This window comes from Hyperoodon ampullatus (assembly GCF_949752795.1).
Source record: "Hyperoodon ampullatus genome assembly, chromosome: 8".
Taxonomy (NCBI): Eukaryota; Metazoa; Chordata; class Mammalia; order Artiodactyla; family Ziphiidae; genus Hyperoodon; species Hyperoodon ampullatus.
The window spans coordinates 31,808,543-31,822,630 of NC_136921.1; the positions used below are offsets into that span (position 1 = coordinate 31,808,543).

Consider the following 14,088-nt stretch of genomic DNA (forward strand, 5'->3'; position numbering starts at 1 on the left):
TGTGTAGGTGTACATATATTGTTTCGTAGTTTCCCATCCAATTTTGCTTCAGTGACTTAAACACATCCCAACATGGGCTACCTATTATCTATAGTTTTTCTTATTTTCTTGACCAGCCTATTGACCAACCCTACAATGCCATTATGTACAGACTTTGACATCATCAAGAAAATTGAGACCATTAACATCCTTAATGTCTTACTCCCTCTACCTACAAATTTGTCTGTACTACATGCAGCCCTGCCACTTTCCCTTCCATCTTGGCTCATCCTCTTCAAGGCCAGCTGCTATAAAACTATACTCTTAATCCTATCCCTTTAAAAATTTCCTCTTTCCTTTTTCTTCATTCTCTTACAAATGTCTCTTTCTTCTCAGTCAACAAACTTGGTCCAGTGTTTCTCATTCACATGAAATAGAATACCACCACCAACAAAAGACAACTTCTCTTCTCTAGATACATCTCTCTTTTTTTCTCTTAATATTAAGCTTCTGGAAAGATCATCTATCCTTGTTTCCACCTCCCGTTCCTCCTCAAGCCACTTCATTTTGATCCTGCTCTCCTGTTTCCTGTCCAGCAGAAATGATGACCCATGGCCATTTCTCGGTTTCCAAACCCAGTACAATGTAAGCATCTTCTCAAAACTTGTAACCTTGGGACTGTTTCCTCCTGGAAAATCTTCATCTCCTCATCCTTCAGAGATAGGATCTCTTTACAAAAAAATAATTCTTCCAGGTCACCACTGAGTCATAACTGGCTCAAGCCTTTTTTCTATTTACCAAAGAGTGAGAATTGATTCTCTTGGCAACTGCAAAGCCATCTAAACAGACTAGGTGCATCGCTCCTGACACCCTTAGTCATTTCCCAAGATGTGAGCCCTTTGGTCATCTACTCCTTCCTGTGCTGTAGCCTTACACCACTCTGTCCATCTCCCTGTGACTCACCATCCCACTCTGCCCTCCAGCCCAGACTCCTCCACCTTGCCTTCTCGAATCTCCACTATCCTCCCATGGTTGACAAAATGCTGTTCACTTCCAACCCCTTCTCTGGAAATTCCCCTTCCTTTTAGCCTTCATTGAAATCTAGCTCTCCACCAAGAATTCTGCTTCTCCTGCAGCCCTCTTATTTGAAGGTTTTCTTTCCCACGCACATCATGCAAGTCAGGGTTGGGAGGGGGCTCAGCTATCTCCTTATTTCGCATTTGCATGTTCAGGTACATTGCTTCTCTACCCTTATATAAAATCCTGACTCTTTCAGAGCTCACGCTATCCTGCCACACTTCCTTCTACTCCTCTTATCATTCCTTCTATCACCTTCACTCTCACATCATTAATACATGAACACTGCCACATAGCTTATGGGTTCCCTCTCTGTCTACTCTATTTTCATCTTATCACTGTTGTTATCAAAGGTAAAGGTACTTGCCTCAGGAAACCATTGGCCCAAGGAGGATAAGAGACACAGGCAGAAAACCTGGACCTGAACTACAGGTTAGAGCCAAGCCTGGCCAAACACTTCTGAGATTGGCAAGTCCCAGCCCACCTGAAGATACATGATCAAGAAATAAATGTTAACTGTTGGTTTTATTACGTAGCATGGTTATAGCAAGAGTTGACTGATACACTGATAATCAAATTGAATCTTCTCTCTCACTTACCCGCTAAGTTTGATTAAAAAACAAACAACAAAATTCAAGGCTTTATTCTCTAAATATTTCATACTTTTCTTTCCTTAATTTAATCACTTAAATTTATGCCCACATCATCTCTTATCTGGACTATTGCAGTGGTCTTTTAACTATTCTTGCCTTAAAAAAAAAAATCCTTTCAAGTCCCCACAACAACCAGAGTGATATCACTAGACTATAAAACTGACCACTCCCCTCCTTTAATCTGTTTAGATTCTCTGAGCCTGTAGGATAAAATTCACATTCTTTCATTTGGTAGGCATTCCCCATGATCTAATCTCGGCCTTCTTGCTTAATCTCCTCGCATGTCACTCTCCCCTTTGCACTCCTGCCATGTCGAATTGCTTACAGTTTCTGGAACACACCATGAAGTTTCATGTTTTCACAACTTTCCATGTGCCTGGAAAGTGTTAGCTCAGTGACCTTTTCTATTCCTCAAACTTCAATTTATCTTTCAGATGCTGCTATGGAAGCACTTCCTTTCTGACACATGTCACTTTGTATCTCCAGCGCTTAAAACTTAATACCTGTTACAGAGTGGGTATTTAATAAACACGAGTGGAACAGAAATAATTTTGAAAGTTGATTTATAAAAAAAGTGTAGTATCTATTTACTCATGAAATTTATAAATGCACACACCTACACCATATTTGAATAGTAAATAACCTTATCTCACGATATATTTCTTTCTAATTTGATTTGATTCTTTGAAATTTAGAGGATAGCATAATCACTAACATTTTGCAATATAGGAGACACTAAGGTTGCTTCATAATCAAGTTTCTATAGAAAGAATCCTAGATGTATCATTAATTTTTTTCTAATGAAAACATCCTGAATCCCATGGAAATGTAAACCAAGGCTGAAGCATGTGGGAAATGTTTAGTTTTTTTGTGTCTAAAGCTATAGTTATCCAACATAACACATGACAGAAGCTTAGAAAATACCCAATAAAAATGTTTGTCCAAATAGATGACTGTGCAGTATTACCTTAACCAACTGATGAGGAAAGAAACAGAGTTCAAATCCACTACCCACTTACTTTATGATTTTAGTTCCTCAACAACAATAACAATGAAAAGTCATAAAAAAAACAGTAATTCAATTAGAAGACTCAGATATGAAAAGTGATCATGGTTGGTGCTCCAAAATTTAAATGCATATTTTAACTTAGATATTCTATAAAAGTATGGAACACTAAGACTCAACAAAATTTATGAAATGTCATTTAACAACCCATTACTCTTAAAGTGACTATCCAATCACCTTATGTTTTATCTTTTCTTTTGCAAAGATTCAGCAATTTCTTTAGCTACATTCGAACATTCTAGATTTGAAGTTTACACACAATGCATCTATTTATTTATTTATTTGGCCGTGCCATGTAGCATGCAGGATCTTGTTCCCCGACCAGGGATCGAACCTGTGCCCCCGGCATTAGGAGCGCAGAGTCTTAACCACTGGACTGCCAGGGAAGTCCCTACACACAATGCATTTAAAGCAGAATGTATGTTCTCTCAAGTTAGCAACTTGCATATTAAGCTCTCAGCCTTTGCTGTAAGACACGTATCACATGCACATTTCCTATAACTTATGTATAATATGTGCACCTCATATGCATATTTTTTCTCATACATCTCTTGGCCCACACATTCACGTGCACATGCATGCAGAGAAACAAAGGCACAAATGATCAAATTTGATGTTCTTCTCCTGCTCACTGAATTACCATAGAGAAATTACACCTACTGTGTTCCTGGTTTAGCTAGTTGAGGTTATAAAAGGTAAGTAATGATTTATAGAATATCTTGATATGTGTGTCATGCCTTCCAACTAGACTGTGTCTTACTCCTATATTCTTCTCAGTTCCTGAGATTGTGAGGTGTTAGGCACATGCTGGTGGAATATAAAGTGTCCAAATTCATGGGCTCTGCCACACCGCATCTGGGTTTCTATCCTAACCGTAAGAGTTACCAACTGGGAGAATAAGGACTTATGCCTTGAGCTTCAGCTTCTTCATTAGCAAAATGTGTTGAGATATCAACTGTACTTAGTGGCTGCAAGGCACCTCAGCTGGAGACATGTCCCCCTAGATTGTTAATGAATACTTGCTCATTAATTGATAAACTCATCTCAGAAAAGGTCTGGACTTAGTGCCTACCATTACTTTTACAGACTTGCCTGTTTTACAGTTATATAGACAGGTGTTTGAGACTATAAGAAATTTAAATAGAAATAGGAAAGCTTTTTAGTCCATTTTGCTAATTAATATGTCAGAGCTCATAAAGAAGGACTCATCGGCTTTCTTCAGTACTGCATCATCTTAAAGAGCTGGGTCAGCAAAGATCCCTGTAGACAGTCAATACATACTAAAACCATTCTAAGCAGTAAATCAAAACAAAAAAATATGAAGGCACATTTTAAAAAAGTAAAATTTATAAGTCCTTTCTGTCTGAATGCTGAGGAGCATTAAAATATTGGTTTAAGTGTCAGTTCAGTACATAGGGAAAAAAAAAAGGACTCCTTCTCAGACATACTTTATGAGTCTGTGTATAGCTAAAATTAAAGTATAATGTAAAAAAAAAAAGGCTATGACAAATCTGATGTCATTTTTCTTTGGATTCTAATGTTTCCTCAGAATATTTGTCATTTAAAAAAATGGTTTTATTGCTTAAAATATACATTTTGCTGAAGTTATTTCCCCTGTGCATTGCTAGGATTTGAGTTTTGTCAGAATTCAATTAGTGAGATAGTTAGGGGAAAAGGTGAAAGACAGCTTTTTGGTTTTTCAAGGCTCTCTGAAACTTATGATTTTTTTTTTAAAGGAGCCAAACAAAAAGCATTTTGCTCTTAACTTCTCTATGGTAGGTCTCACCATCCCATAAACATTAATACCTCTTATATGTGGAAGAGGACCCCATAAGATTATAAACAGGAGTACCAGCCTGCCATTTTCCTTGCCAAGGTATGAGATGCAATGCACTGCCAGGAGTAGCCCCTGAGGTAGATTATTAGAGAAATCTCAAGAATATTGGATTGATTCCAGGAGAGGTGAGGGAATACTACATTTTAGGCCAAAAATGTTAGAAAGATTTTTCTTACCTAAGACTTTGATTTGATCTGAGATCTGAGGAATCAACCATTTAAAGAATAAGCCAAGGAAATGGTGCCAAAGATATTGTCACAAATTTGGGAAGTACCCAAGCCAGACCAACAGATGGAACTTGGCATGAAATGGCTCTCTACACACTAAGTAGCTGACTCAGAAGAAATTTTAACTCAGATGAATTTATTAAAATGTTGAATATCATCCTAAATAAGAGGATGGATGATAGATTTAGGTCTGCACATAAAATTTAATTTAACTTCCTGATGGTCTTGGATAGTGGGAAAGAGGCCCACATTTCTATAATTAAAAAGAGACAGAGGGAGATATTCTTTCTTCTTAGCAAAAGAGATATCACTTTTTCACCTGAAAATTCTGGAGAAAGGATTTGGGGAAGAGAAAGGTGAAACAAAAAGAAGCTGACATTGGTGAGATAAGTATGAATGATCAGGGCACGTTGCACATTACAATCCAAACTGGCACTTGCTTAGTGGTCTAGACTGTAGCAGATGGAGACTATAGTTCTATATTAGGTGAATGTTAAAAATGACAGAAACAGGTTGCCAGAATCAAAAGGATCCTTAATTCTCTTTCACTGTCATCACCACCAAAGCCTAATGGGAAAATGCTCTACCCAAGTGTAGCCCACACAGGGAGTTGCACTTCATGGGAGGGGTGGGTTCTTGAGGAGCATTATAATTCAAGACCTTAATAGCATCTTTTTCTATCATGCTGCTTTTTATTTTCTCAGTACTGTCTCTAACGTTTTATAGAGTGCTCTTATTTAATTTAAGTCTAGAGCTCACAATTTGAGGTGACTGGTTAGCCCTCTTCACTGTGTTTTATCGTATGCCACTTTGGCTCCAAAGTTATCAACTTTCTGGTTGTTTTCAGCATTTACCCTGGTTCCACAGAGAGTCAATGAAAAATTTGATGATGTTGCAATAGGATATAAAAGTACTTAAAATATAAGAATAGTGAATATTGTAATAATAGTTCATTAGTAACAAAAATCTTATTTAAAACATCTGATGTATTTCAACAGTTTGATTCATGGGATATGAAGACCATTAGTATTATTTCTATTACCAGCTAAAATAACCCTGCCATGTGAACCTTACAGTTAACCTGACTGACAGCTTTAAAATTATGTCATTTTTAACATTTTTTTTTAATTTGGAAGATTATTTCAATTTTTATGTTTAGAGTACTTCTTTACTAATATCTTTATTTCACACTACATAAAAATATATCATTAAAATTTACCTAAAATATTATAGCAATATACCAAGATAATGTTTGCCTTTAAAAAGAGTGACAATAATTTTTAGTTATTGGCTAACAGTAGTTTGTTTGGAAATGAAGTAAGATTAGAGTAAGATTTGATTTCCTGGAAAAAGCCAGAAAGTTTATTATTTGTTTTCAAAAACCAAATTGATACACATTCTTAAAAAAATGCTTCTACTTCTTATCTTGAAGCCCATCCCAGTATGTAAATAGGTTTTTATCTTCAAGTATTAATATGTGCAAGAGAGCTAAGGACAAGAAGTACCAGGCATGGGAACAAGCAGCATGTGGCAATTTATCACTCCCTCAGAAATCTTTTCTTTTACAGTGATCTAACCTCTTAGGCTCTTTATTAGGAGGGGCAGAAAAGAAAACATCTAAGAGTTGTGAACCAGACCTTCCCTGCTGTTATCACTAGTGAATCTGGAGAAAGAAGAAAAGGAAAAAAAATCGTAATCTTGCCCTGGAACATGATGGACGTAATGAGGCATCAAGGCCACTTACTGCTGAGAACATAATTGGCCCATAAACACAGGAGATGCTTGGTGATGGGAACGACTTCTTTGTTTCAGAAACGAAGGGATGCCAACAAATCATAACCCTCCTGTTGTTTGGAGTGGCATTTCTAAGAGTAAAATGGATAGTTTCCCCCCAAATAATGCACTCTTACAAGAAAAGGATTACTGCTGTATTTACTAGCTTAGTAGCTTTAAGTGTTTTCAACTAATGTGAATAAATGATGCTGAAGAAAGGGCAAAGGAATAGAAGGTAGGTCATTTGGCAATGAAGGAAAAGCTTGGATTTTAGACCTGAAGGTATCTCACACGAAACAGAGGAAGAGCCTGGAGACCCTCAGAGTCCTTGTGGACTTCCTAGGGCACCTCCAGGGAGCTCATTCATGAGTCTAAAGAAAGAGAATACAGTCATCTCAGGCCCAATCCCCTTTGATGACAGGCAAAAAAATGATTTTTTTTTGAGAAGGAAGAAATGGCCACATTTTTCTTATTCTGGAATTCTTTGTCCTGCCACTTTAATGTGAGAGTCATCATGGAAAATAATTTCAAATTTTCTTGGGTTTTCTTTGTAATTTTTTTGTTATTCTAAGTGTTCAGCTGGCATACAGGTTAAAGATTTGGGGTTTTATAATTATTTTTTTGGAAACCTTTCTTCCTCCTTCTCAAACATTTGAGTCAGCATACATTATGCCACTATACACATGGCCAAGCAATAATTTACCTTTGTGGAAGTCAGAGACATCTCATGTATTAATTAGCAAGTCTTTCAGTGATGAGTGGATGGAAACAGGTTCCATCTGCTACTCAAACACAGCCAGAGATTTCCAGGAAGGAGAATATAAAGTCAGTTACAAGGAATTTCTTACCCGATTTGTGTTCAGCCAATGAATGGACTTTGCTTTCATCTGGCACTGCAAAGAAATTAAAGAGACAAGGATCAGACCTGCTTGTAAATCAGCCATTTTTTGAACAATAAATTAATATAGACTTGTAATAAGTGAAATCTTTTACTGGCAAAGATTTGAGAAAACGTTTTTCCCCAGCCTGCCTGGGGCACCTCAATTCTATTGGTACATAATTTAAAGACAGTTATGAAGAAATATATGTACATTAAACCTTCTGTGAATAGAATTTCATTCTTTCAAAAATTTCTAATACTTTCAGTTCTTTTAACTGGGCTGTTGTTTCTGTATCCACAAAAACAGAGAAGCTCAAGAATCTAGAGCTGTATAATATATAATAAAACTCTTTGAGCATGACAGCAATATATCTAATCCCCAAGGATCAGACTTCTATATCTGGACAAAATGGAGCAAAAGGGAACAAACTTACAATTCCTCCTGAAAAAAAATTTCTAAAATAGACAAAACACGAAACAATGGCATTCAAGAGATTAGACATCAGGCAACAGAGAACAGTGACCCTTGAGAGGTGGAAAACAGGTGGGTGACTCCTGCCATTGCTCCATCTTACTGTCTGGAGAAAGTTTCCAGGTTGTGGTGCAGGAAGGGGAACACAGGCAGAGCCCAGGGATATTCCAGCCTGAGGACATGAAACTGGAGGCCCAGGGAAACCAAGGCAGACACAGTTTAGGTCAGAGAATTGGAGAGAAGAGAGGTATACAGAAATCGTTCTGAGATCTGCAAAGGATACCCTCAGGTATTTAATTAATTGCTGATGATCACATGCATGTGAGGAAACTACCCAAGACCTGGGACAGAACTGCCCCAAAGGGGAAAGAGCACAGTGTCCAAAGTTTACACAAGGTTGGGAATAAAGTTCCTATTCCCAATACCCAGAGTGAAAAACTTCAAAATTCAGGGGCATCCATTAGAATAGGAAGAAGAATCTTGCTTCAGCAGTGGATAAAATTTTAGATGAACACAGCTCTGATGAAATGGATACGATTTTGAAAGCCACAAATTACCAAAGCTTATATAGGAAGAAAGAGATAATCTAACAGCCCTATAGTTTGTTTTTTAATCAATTTGTATTGAAAGTTAAAAACTTTCCCAGAAAGAAAACTCTAGACCCAGCTGATTTCCTGATGAATTCTACCAAACATTAAGGGAAGAAATAATACCAGTTCTACAGAAATTCCTTCAGAAAATTTAGAGGAGGGAATATTTCCCAACTCATTCTGTGAGGCTACCATTACCTTGATGTTAATATCAAGCAAAGATGTTATATGAAAGCTACTAACCAATATCTCTCATGAACAAAGAGGCCAAGTTCTAAATCCTTAAGCAACTCTGCATGGATTATCACTTCAATATTCACCAACAGCTGTTCAATATTCACCATATGTCATCGTCTACATTAGTCTATAAAACTCTGGTGGCTCAAGGGTGGAAGAAAGGTGAGGGGAACTCTGCCAAAAAGGACGACCTCTTCATTTTCCCAAATACGAGATTGGTCTCAGAGTAATAAGCTCTTCCTTCCTTTACCTACAACATTCAGTCATATTTCATTGACCCAGTTATTATACAAAAATCTTCCTAAATCTTCCCACACCCACCTAGCACTCCTTTCCTAAGCTATTTCTTTACTTTCTAGACAAAAGCACTACGTTTGTGATTTTCCTGGTGTTAATTGCTTAAAAATCTTGTTGGACTTTTCTTCGTGTTTCCAGTTGGAGATGTCAATCCATATGTATCAGGCTCCAATTGTGGGCCAAATTCTGTCTTTTCCAGGTCTGAAAAAATATACAGTGGAATCTATAGTACAAATGAAAAAATATTGGAAAACAATGATGGTGACTAAAAAAATAATACTAGAAGCTAATACCGAGCACTTGTAATATACAAGTTCTACCCTATACTCTTTATAGCTATTAATTCATTTAATGCTCACAGTAACCTGTAAAGATAGCTATTATTATCTTTACAGATAAAGAAACTGTGGCACAGCTTGTAAGCGGAGGAGCCAGAGCTTAAACATGGCACTTTTAATCACTCTACTATACTTGTGATGAATCATAGAAGAGTTGTTATATTTTTCAGATTATTGATAACATGAATTAAATGTAAGAAAACACTTGACAGACACCCATATGTTAGAACACTATTACCCTTTTAATTTGAATATATGTTATTAATAGAAATCTTTCTATGTTGACCAATATTAACAAGTGTTAGCTATAAATTTGTTTAACATGTTCAGAAATCTACAGTTCTAATAGGTTCAAGCTGAAATAATTCATCTCCATTACACAGATAAGAAATCATCTGTCTGAGTTAAAATCTTGACTTAGATACTTACTGGTTATGTGCAATTTACTTTAACTTTCTGTGCCTCAATCTCATATATAAAATGAGGTTGATATTGCTTTCCCCATAGGTTTAGAGTGAAGATTATTTGTGTAAGTTTATGCAAAATACTTAGAAGATCACATAGTAAGTGCTTAATAAATATTAGTTATTAGATCATTAATGATAAACTAAATTGAGTTAATTTATATTAGATGTTACAGAATAACATGATAGCTAATAATGGGACAGATGTGGATTGAATTCAAGATTTACCAGGCAAGTTACTAAGCTCCTTTAAACCTTAGTCTCCCCATGTGAAAAATGAGATAAAAACACTGTACAAGGAGTTGTGAGAACTGAATGAAATAAATGTAAAAAAGCACTTAGCACAGTTCCAGGTACATGTTTCTCAATAAATGAAAACTTTTGATAAATGGAAACTGAGAGTGGTAAAGGTTGTGAATTTAATGATGGCGGTGGTGCTTATGATTTAACTTGCCTAGGATTACAAAGGAATAGGCAGGGCACAAGGTACTTTCAATTGCTATCTCATGGATAATCCAATACCCACAGCAGGTTTTACCTCCCAGTTTACATGGCTCCCAATTCATCTTGTAGTGGAAGAAAGGCAAAGGAAATATGGTATTCAGACTACATACATGATTTTATTTTGTGCAGTTGTTCTGAAAAAGGAATTCACACAAGGGTAGGATCTTATTTTTTGTTTTTGTCTTTTTTTTTTTTTAACAGACATAAGTTATCCCATTAAATCTAAGGCAATTTAAGTACTGCAAATTCCCTTGCCATGTTAGGTTGAACATGGTAACTTAACTTTTTGGCTGAATACTATCACTATTTTTAGTAGGAATATTAATTATTTTAATTGACAATTTGAAATTCTTTAGAACACTACCAAACTATTTCAATAAACAGTGTAGAACATCCAAATGGGTGATGGGCATAAAAATTAGGGGTCTTTCTCCAAAATATTCACTGACACAGATGTCTATCTTGAGGACAGAAGATAAATGAATAAACATCATAGAAAATAGAGGGAACTGTAATGACTTAATTAATAGAATACATTTTACTTAAAAGGTTAAATTGGGAACAATCATCTTTTATGCACATGCTTAGTGCTGGGAAGTGATTTAAATAACAGTAGCAAGTGAGAAAATGAGGTAAAATTATACACACTACCAAGCTTTTAAAAAAAATGACAAGTGTTATAATTAATACTCAACTTCTTTTATAACTCATATTACCTTAAAGCTACTATAAAGTTTCCTCTCAGGGTTGGAGCTTAAGTCTAGTCATTTCCTGCATATTATTTAGATAGCACAGCAGTTGGAACAGTAGCAATATTAAAATGATAGCTATGTCATTTTAAACAAAGAGCTTATTTACAAGAGGTTGAAAATGAGTTAGCCTGGTGTGGGAAAGGCCTACCATTCCAAAATGGTAAGTAAGGTACCAAAAGTGTCAAGTAAGAGAGTGTTGATGGAGCAGGAACCAAAATTTCTTGTTCTGGTTCTCATGACAGATTGTCTTCTCTTCCTTTCTTTCTTCTCCCCACCTCTCTCTCCCTCTCCCCTTCCCTCCTCCCTCCCTCCCTCCCCCCTCCCTTCCTTCCCTCTTCCCTTACCTACCTACCTACCTTCCTTCCTTCCTTCCAGTTTCTAGAGGATATTATATTCCCTTTCTTATCCTTCAGTTTCCAAGGATTGGTACTATTTGCTCTTGATTACTTTAAAGAGTTATTATAGTAATTGAAGAGGTATTAGGGAAATGTTGAGTCCTTCTGAAGATGAAATTCACAGACATTTATATTACATTCTTAGAGGGCACTGTGGACTTGTCCTCCTGAGATTTCTCTAGATTTATTTAGATAATGGGTTTTCTATTAAGCTCCTGCTTCCTGGCATTCAACTCAAGATCAATGGACACTATTTGATTTAATTACTATAAGGTTTTTCGTAAGGAGGACACTCTTTGGTTTGGATGTTTGTTAATTTCCTGGTGCGTCCTCTGGTTCAGGAAGACTTGCTCAGGAAACACAGCACCCTGTGGGCCTATGTTTCCAGTTATTTTGGTTGTAGACCTTTGAAGCTAATCAAAGGTCTACCAACTACCCAACACCAGTGGAACATTTTAAAAGGGTGTGGATAAACACACAGTGTCTTTTGGCTTAATTTCAACTAGGTTCATTGTTAGAGTTGAGAGAAACCATAAAGAAAGAAAATATAGGAACAAAATCTGTGAAAAATATGGTACTCCAAGATTTATTAGTGGCAGACATTAAAGTGCATATACTACTTACATATATTGGCTTCCTGGTAGGATATATTTATATTAATATAGTGATCACTTAAAGTGTTTTATTCTTTTGTCAAGCCTCCTTATACTCTTCAAATGCATTCTCACTGGGGGAAAATAATCCCCTTGCTTATTGATAGCATTTGATATGAATTTTATAAGTGATTATTAGGGACTTCACTTGCTTAATAAAACTTTGAAGAACGGTGGCAGATTTAGTGAATTAATGGGCCCCACAGGCTCTTCTTATGCTGACAGAAGATGGTATATTGCTAACATGCACAAATCTCTTCAGATAAAAATTGCCACCAGGTAGTTATTCTTTTTGAGAATGCCAACACTATGTCACGAATGGGGAATATGCAAATGTGTTTAGATTCCCACTACTTCATATTGAGATACTTTGATGCAAAGCAGCATTCTAAAACATGATGCAATGCTGGTCTTTCACACAGATAGTTTTATCTCATTTAACTTTTGATCTCCCTGTCTTTGGCATAATAGAGACTGCAGTTTTGAAGATGATGATTGGCACAATAAAAATCTATCTTCTAATGAGGCCATAAACACTTCTCTTTGGATAGTTTACTAGGAAACTAAATATCAAATAATTCCTTAATGCTTAATAAACTTGTTTCTAAAAGTTGTTCCTTCAGAATTAAAAAAAAAAATTGATGTAGTTGCCAATATTAAGAATCAATTTTCTTCTCTTTTAGCAGATCAGTTTCCATGCCACTGATTGATTTCCAGAATTTCTAAGGAACCCAAACCTGTCTCAAGTTGTAAATTAAGTTCCTTTCTTAGCAACCATGAACTATTACTGCATTAATTTATAGTGTTTTCTTATGTCAATTACTATTTGGCATACTGCTTCTCCTTAGGGAGACTTTTTGAGTTTTCAGCACTATAAATTCTTATGTGTTGAAAAATTCTTCCATCTCTTGGAAAAAAAAGCGAAATACAAAAATAAAATAAGGCTTTTGCTGAAAACGGGGCTAGGCGATCAGTACAATATAATGACATAAATGTTTATCTCACCATCTCCCCCAAAGCACCCTGTTCATCCCTGGATGTGTTGTTGCTCTGACAACATGCTAATCAGAACACAACAGCTGAAGTTTTCTTCTAATGTTATATAGCATCTTCCAGCCAGGCTGCCACAGGACAAAAATGAGGGACCCATTCCCTCATCATTATCCAACTATTCATATGTTCACAGCTTTTCAGTGATCTCCTCAGAATTCCTTTTTTTTTTTTTTTTTTGGCCACGCAGCATGCAGCATGCAGGATCTTAGTTCCCCGACCAGGGATCGAACCTGGGCCCCTTGCAGTGGAAGCATGGAGTCCTAACCACTAGACCGCCAGGGAATTCTCCATGAATCTTAGGAGAGCTTCAATCTAAAGTTAGGAAAATACAATACTTTCTTTATGTTCTTATACTATTGTCTATATCTCATTAAAGAGCATTGGAAAACCCAAAACATGTCTTCATAAATTCATTGATTCATTTGTCTTGAATCTACTCAATAAGCACTTTCTTTCTGAAAAGAATCAGACACGCAAGCCTGGGGTTTAATGAGGAGATACAAATAAATAATGTATTGATACAATGTAATGTAATAAATAGTATAATAAAGGAAGGAGGATATGTGTTAGGGATATAGTAGACAGTCACACAGACACGAGGGTTCACAAAAATAATAAAGGTTTTCGGTGACTGAGTACTTGAATCAATACACCTGGGACACTTTTTGTTCATGGCAAGGGAGCAGCATGATAAGAGTGAAAGAGCTCAAGCTTAGCTGTTGAAGGGACCTGGATTCTGACACTAATTACATGTGTGACCATGGACTAATTACTTAGTCTTTTTCAATCTTACTGAACTTATTTGTAAAATGTAGATAATGCCCCCTACCACAGAGTATGA

At 36.3% G+C, this 14,088-nt stretch overlaps 1 protein-coding gene across 4 annotated transcripts in view; it reads right to left on the minus strand.

Annotated features, from left to right (window-relative positions):
- PARD3B (par-3 family cell polarity regulator beta) overlaps positions 1-14,088 on the minus strand; it is a gene marked incomplete at its 3' end in the record, with an annotated part of 1,052,967 nt that overhangs the window by 388,347 nt on the left and 650,532 nt on the right. For all 4 annotated transcript variants that reach the window (XM_079710158.1, XM_079710159.1, XM_079710156.1 and 1 more), the window contains one exon: positions 7,461-7,505. In XM_079710158.1, coding sequence (XP_079566284.1) covers positions 7,461-7,505 — 45 coding nt within the window. The remainder of the gene's footprint in view (positions 1-7,460; positions 7,506-14,088) is intronic.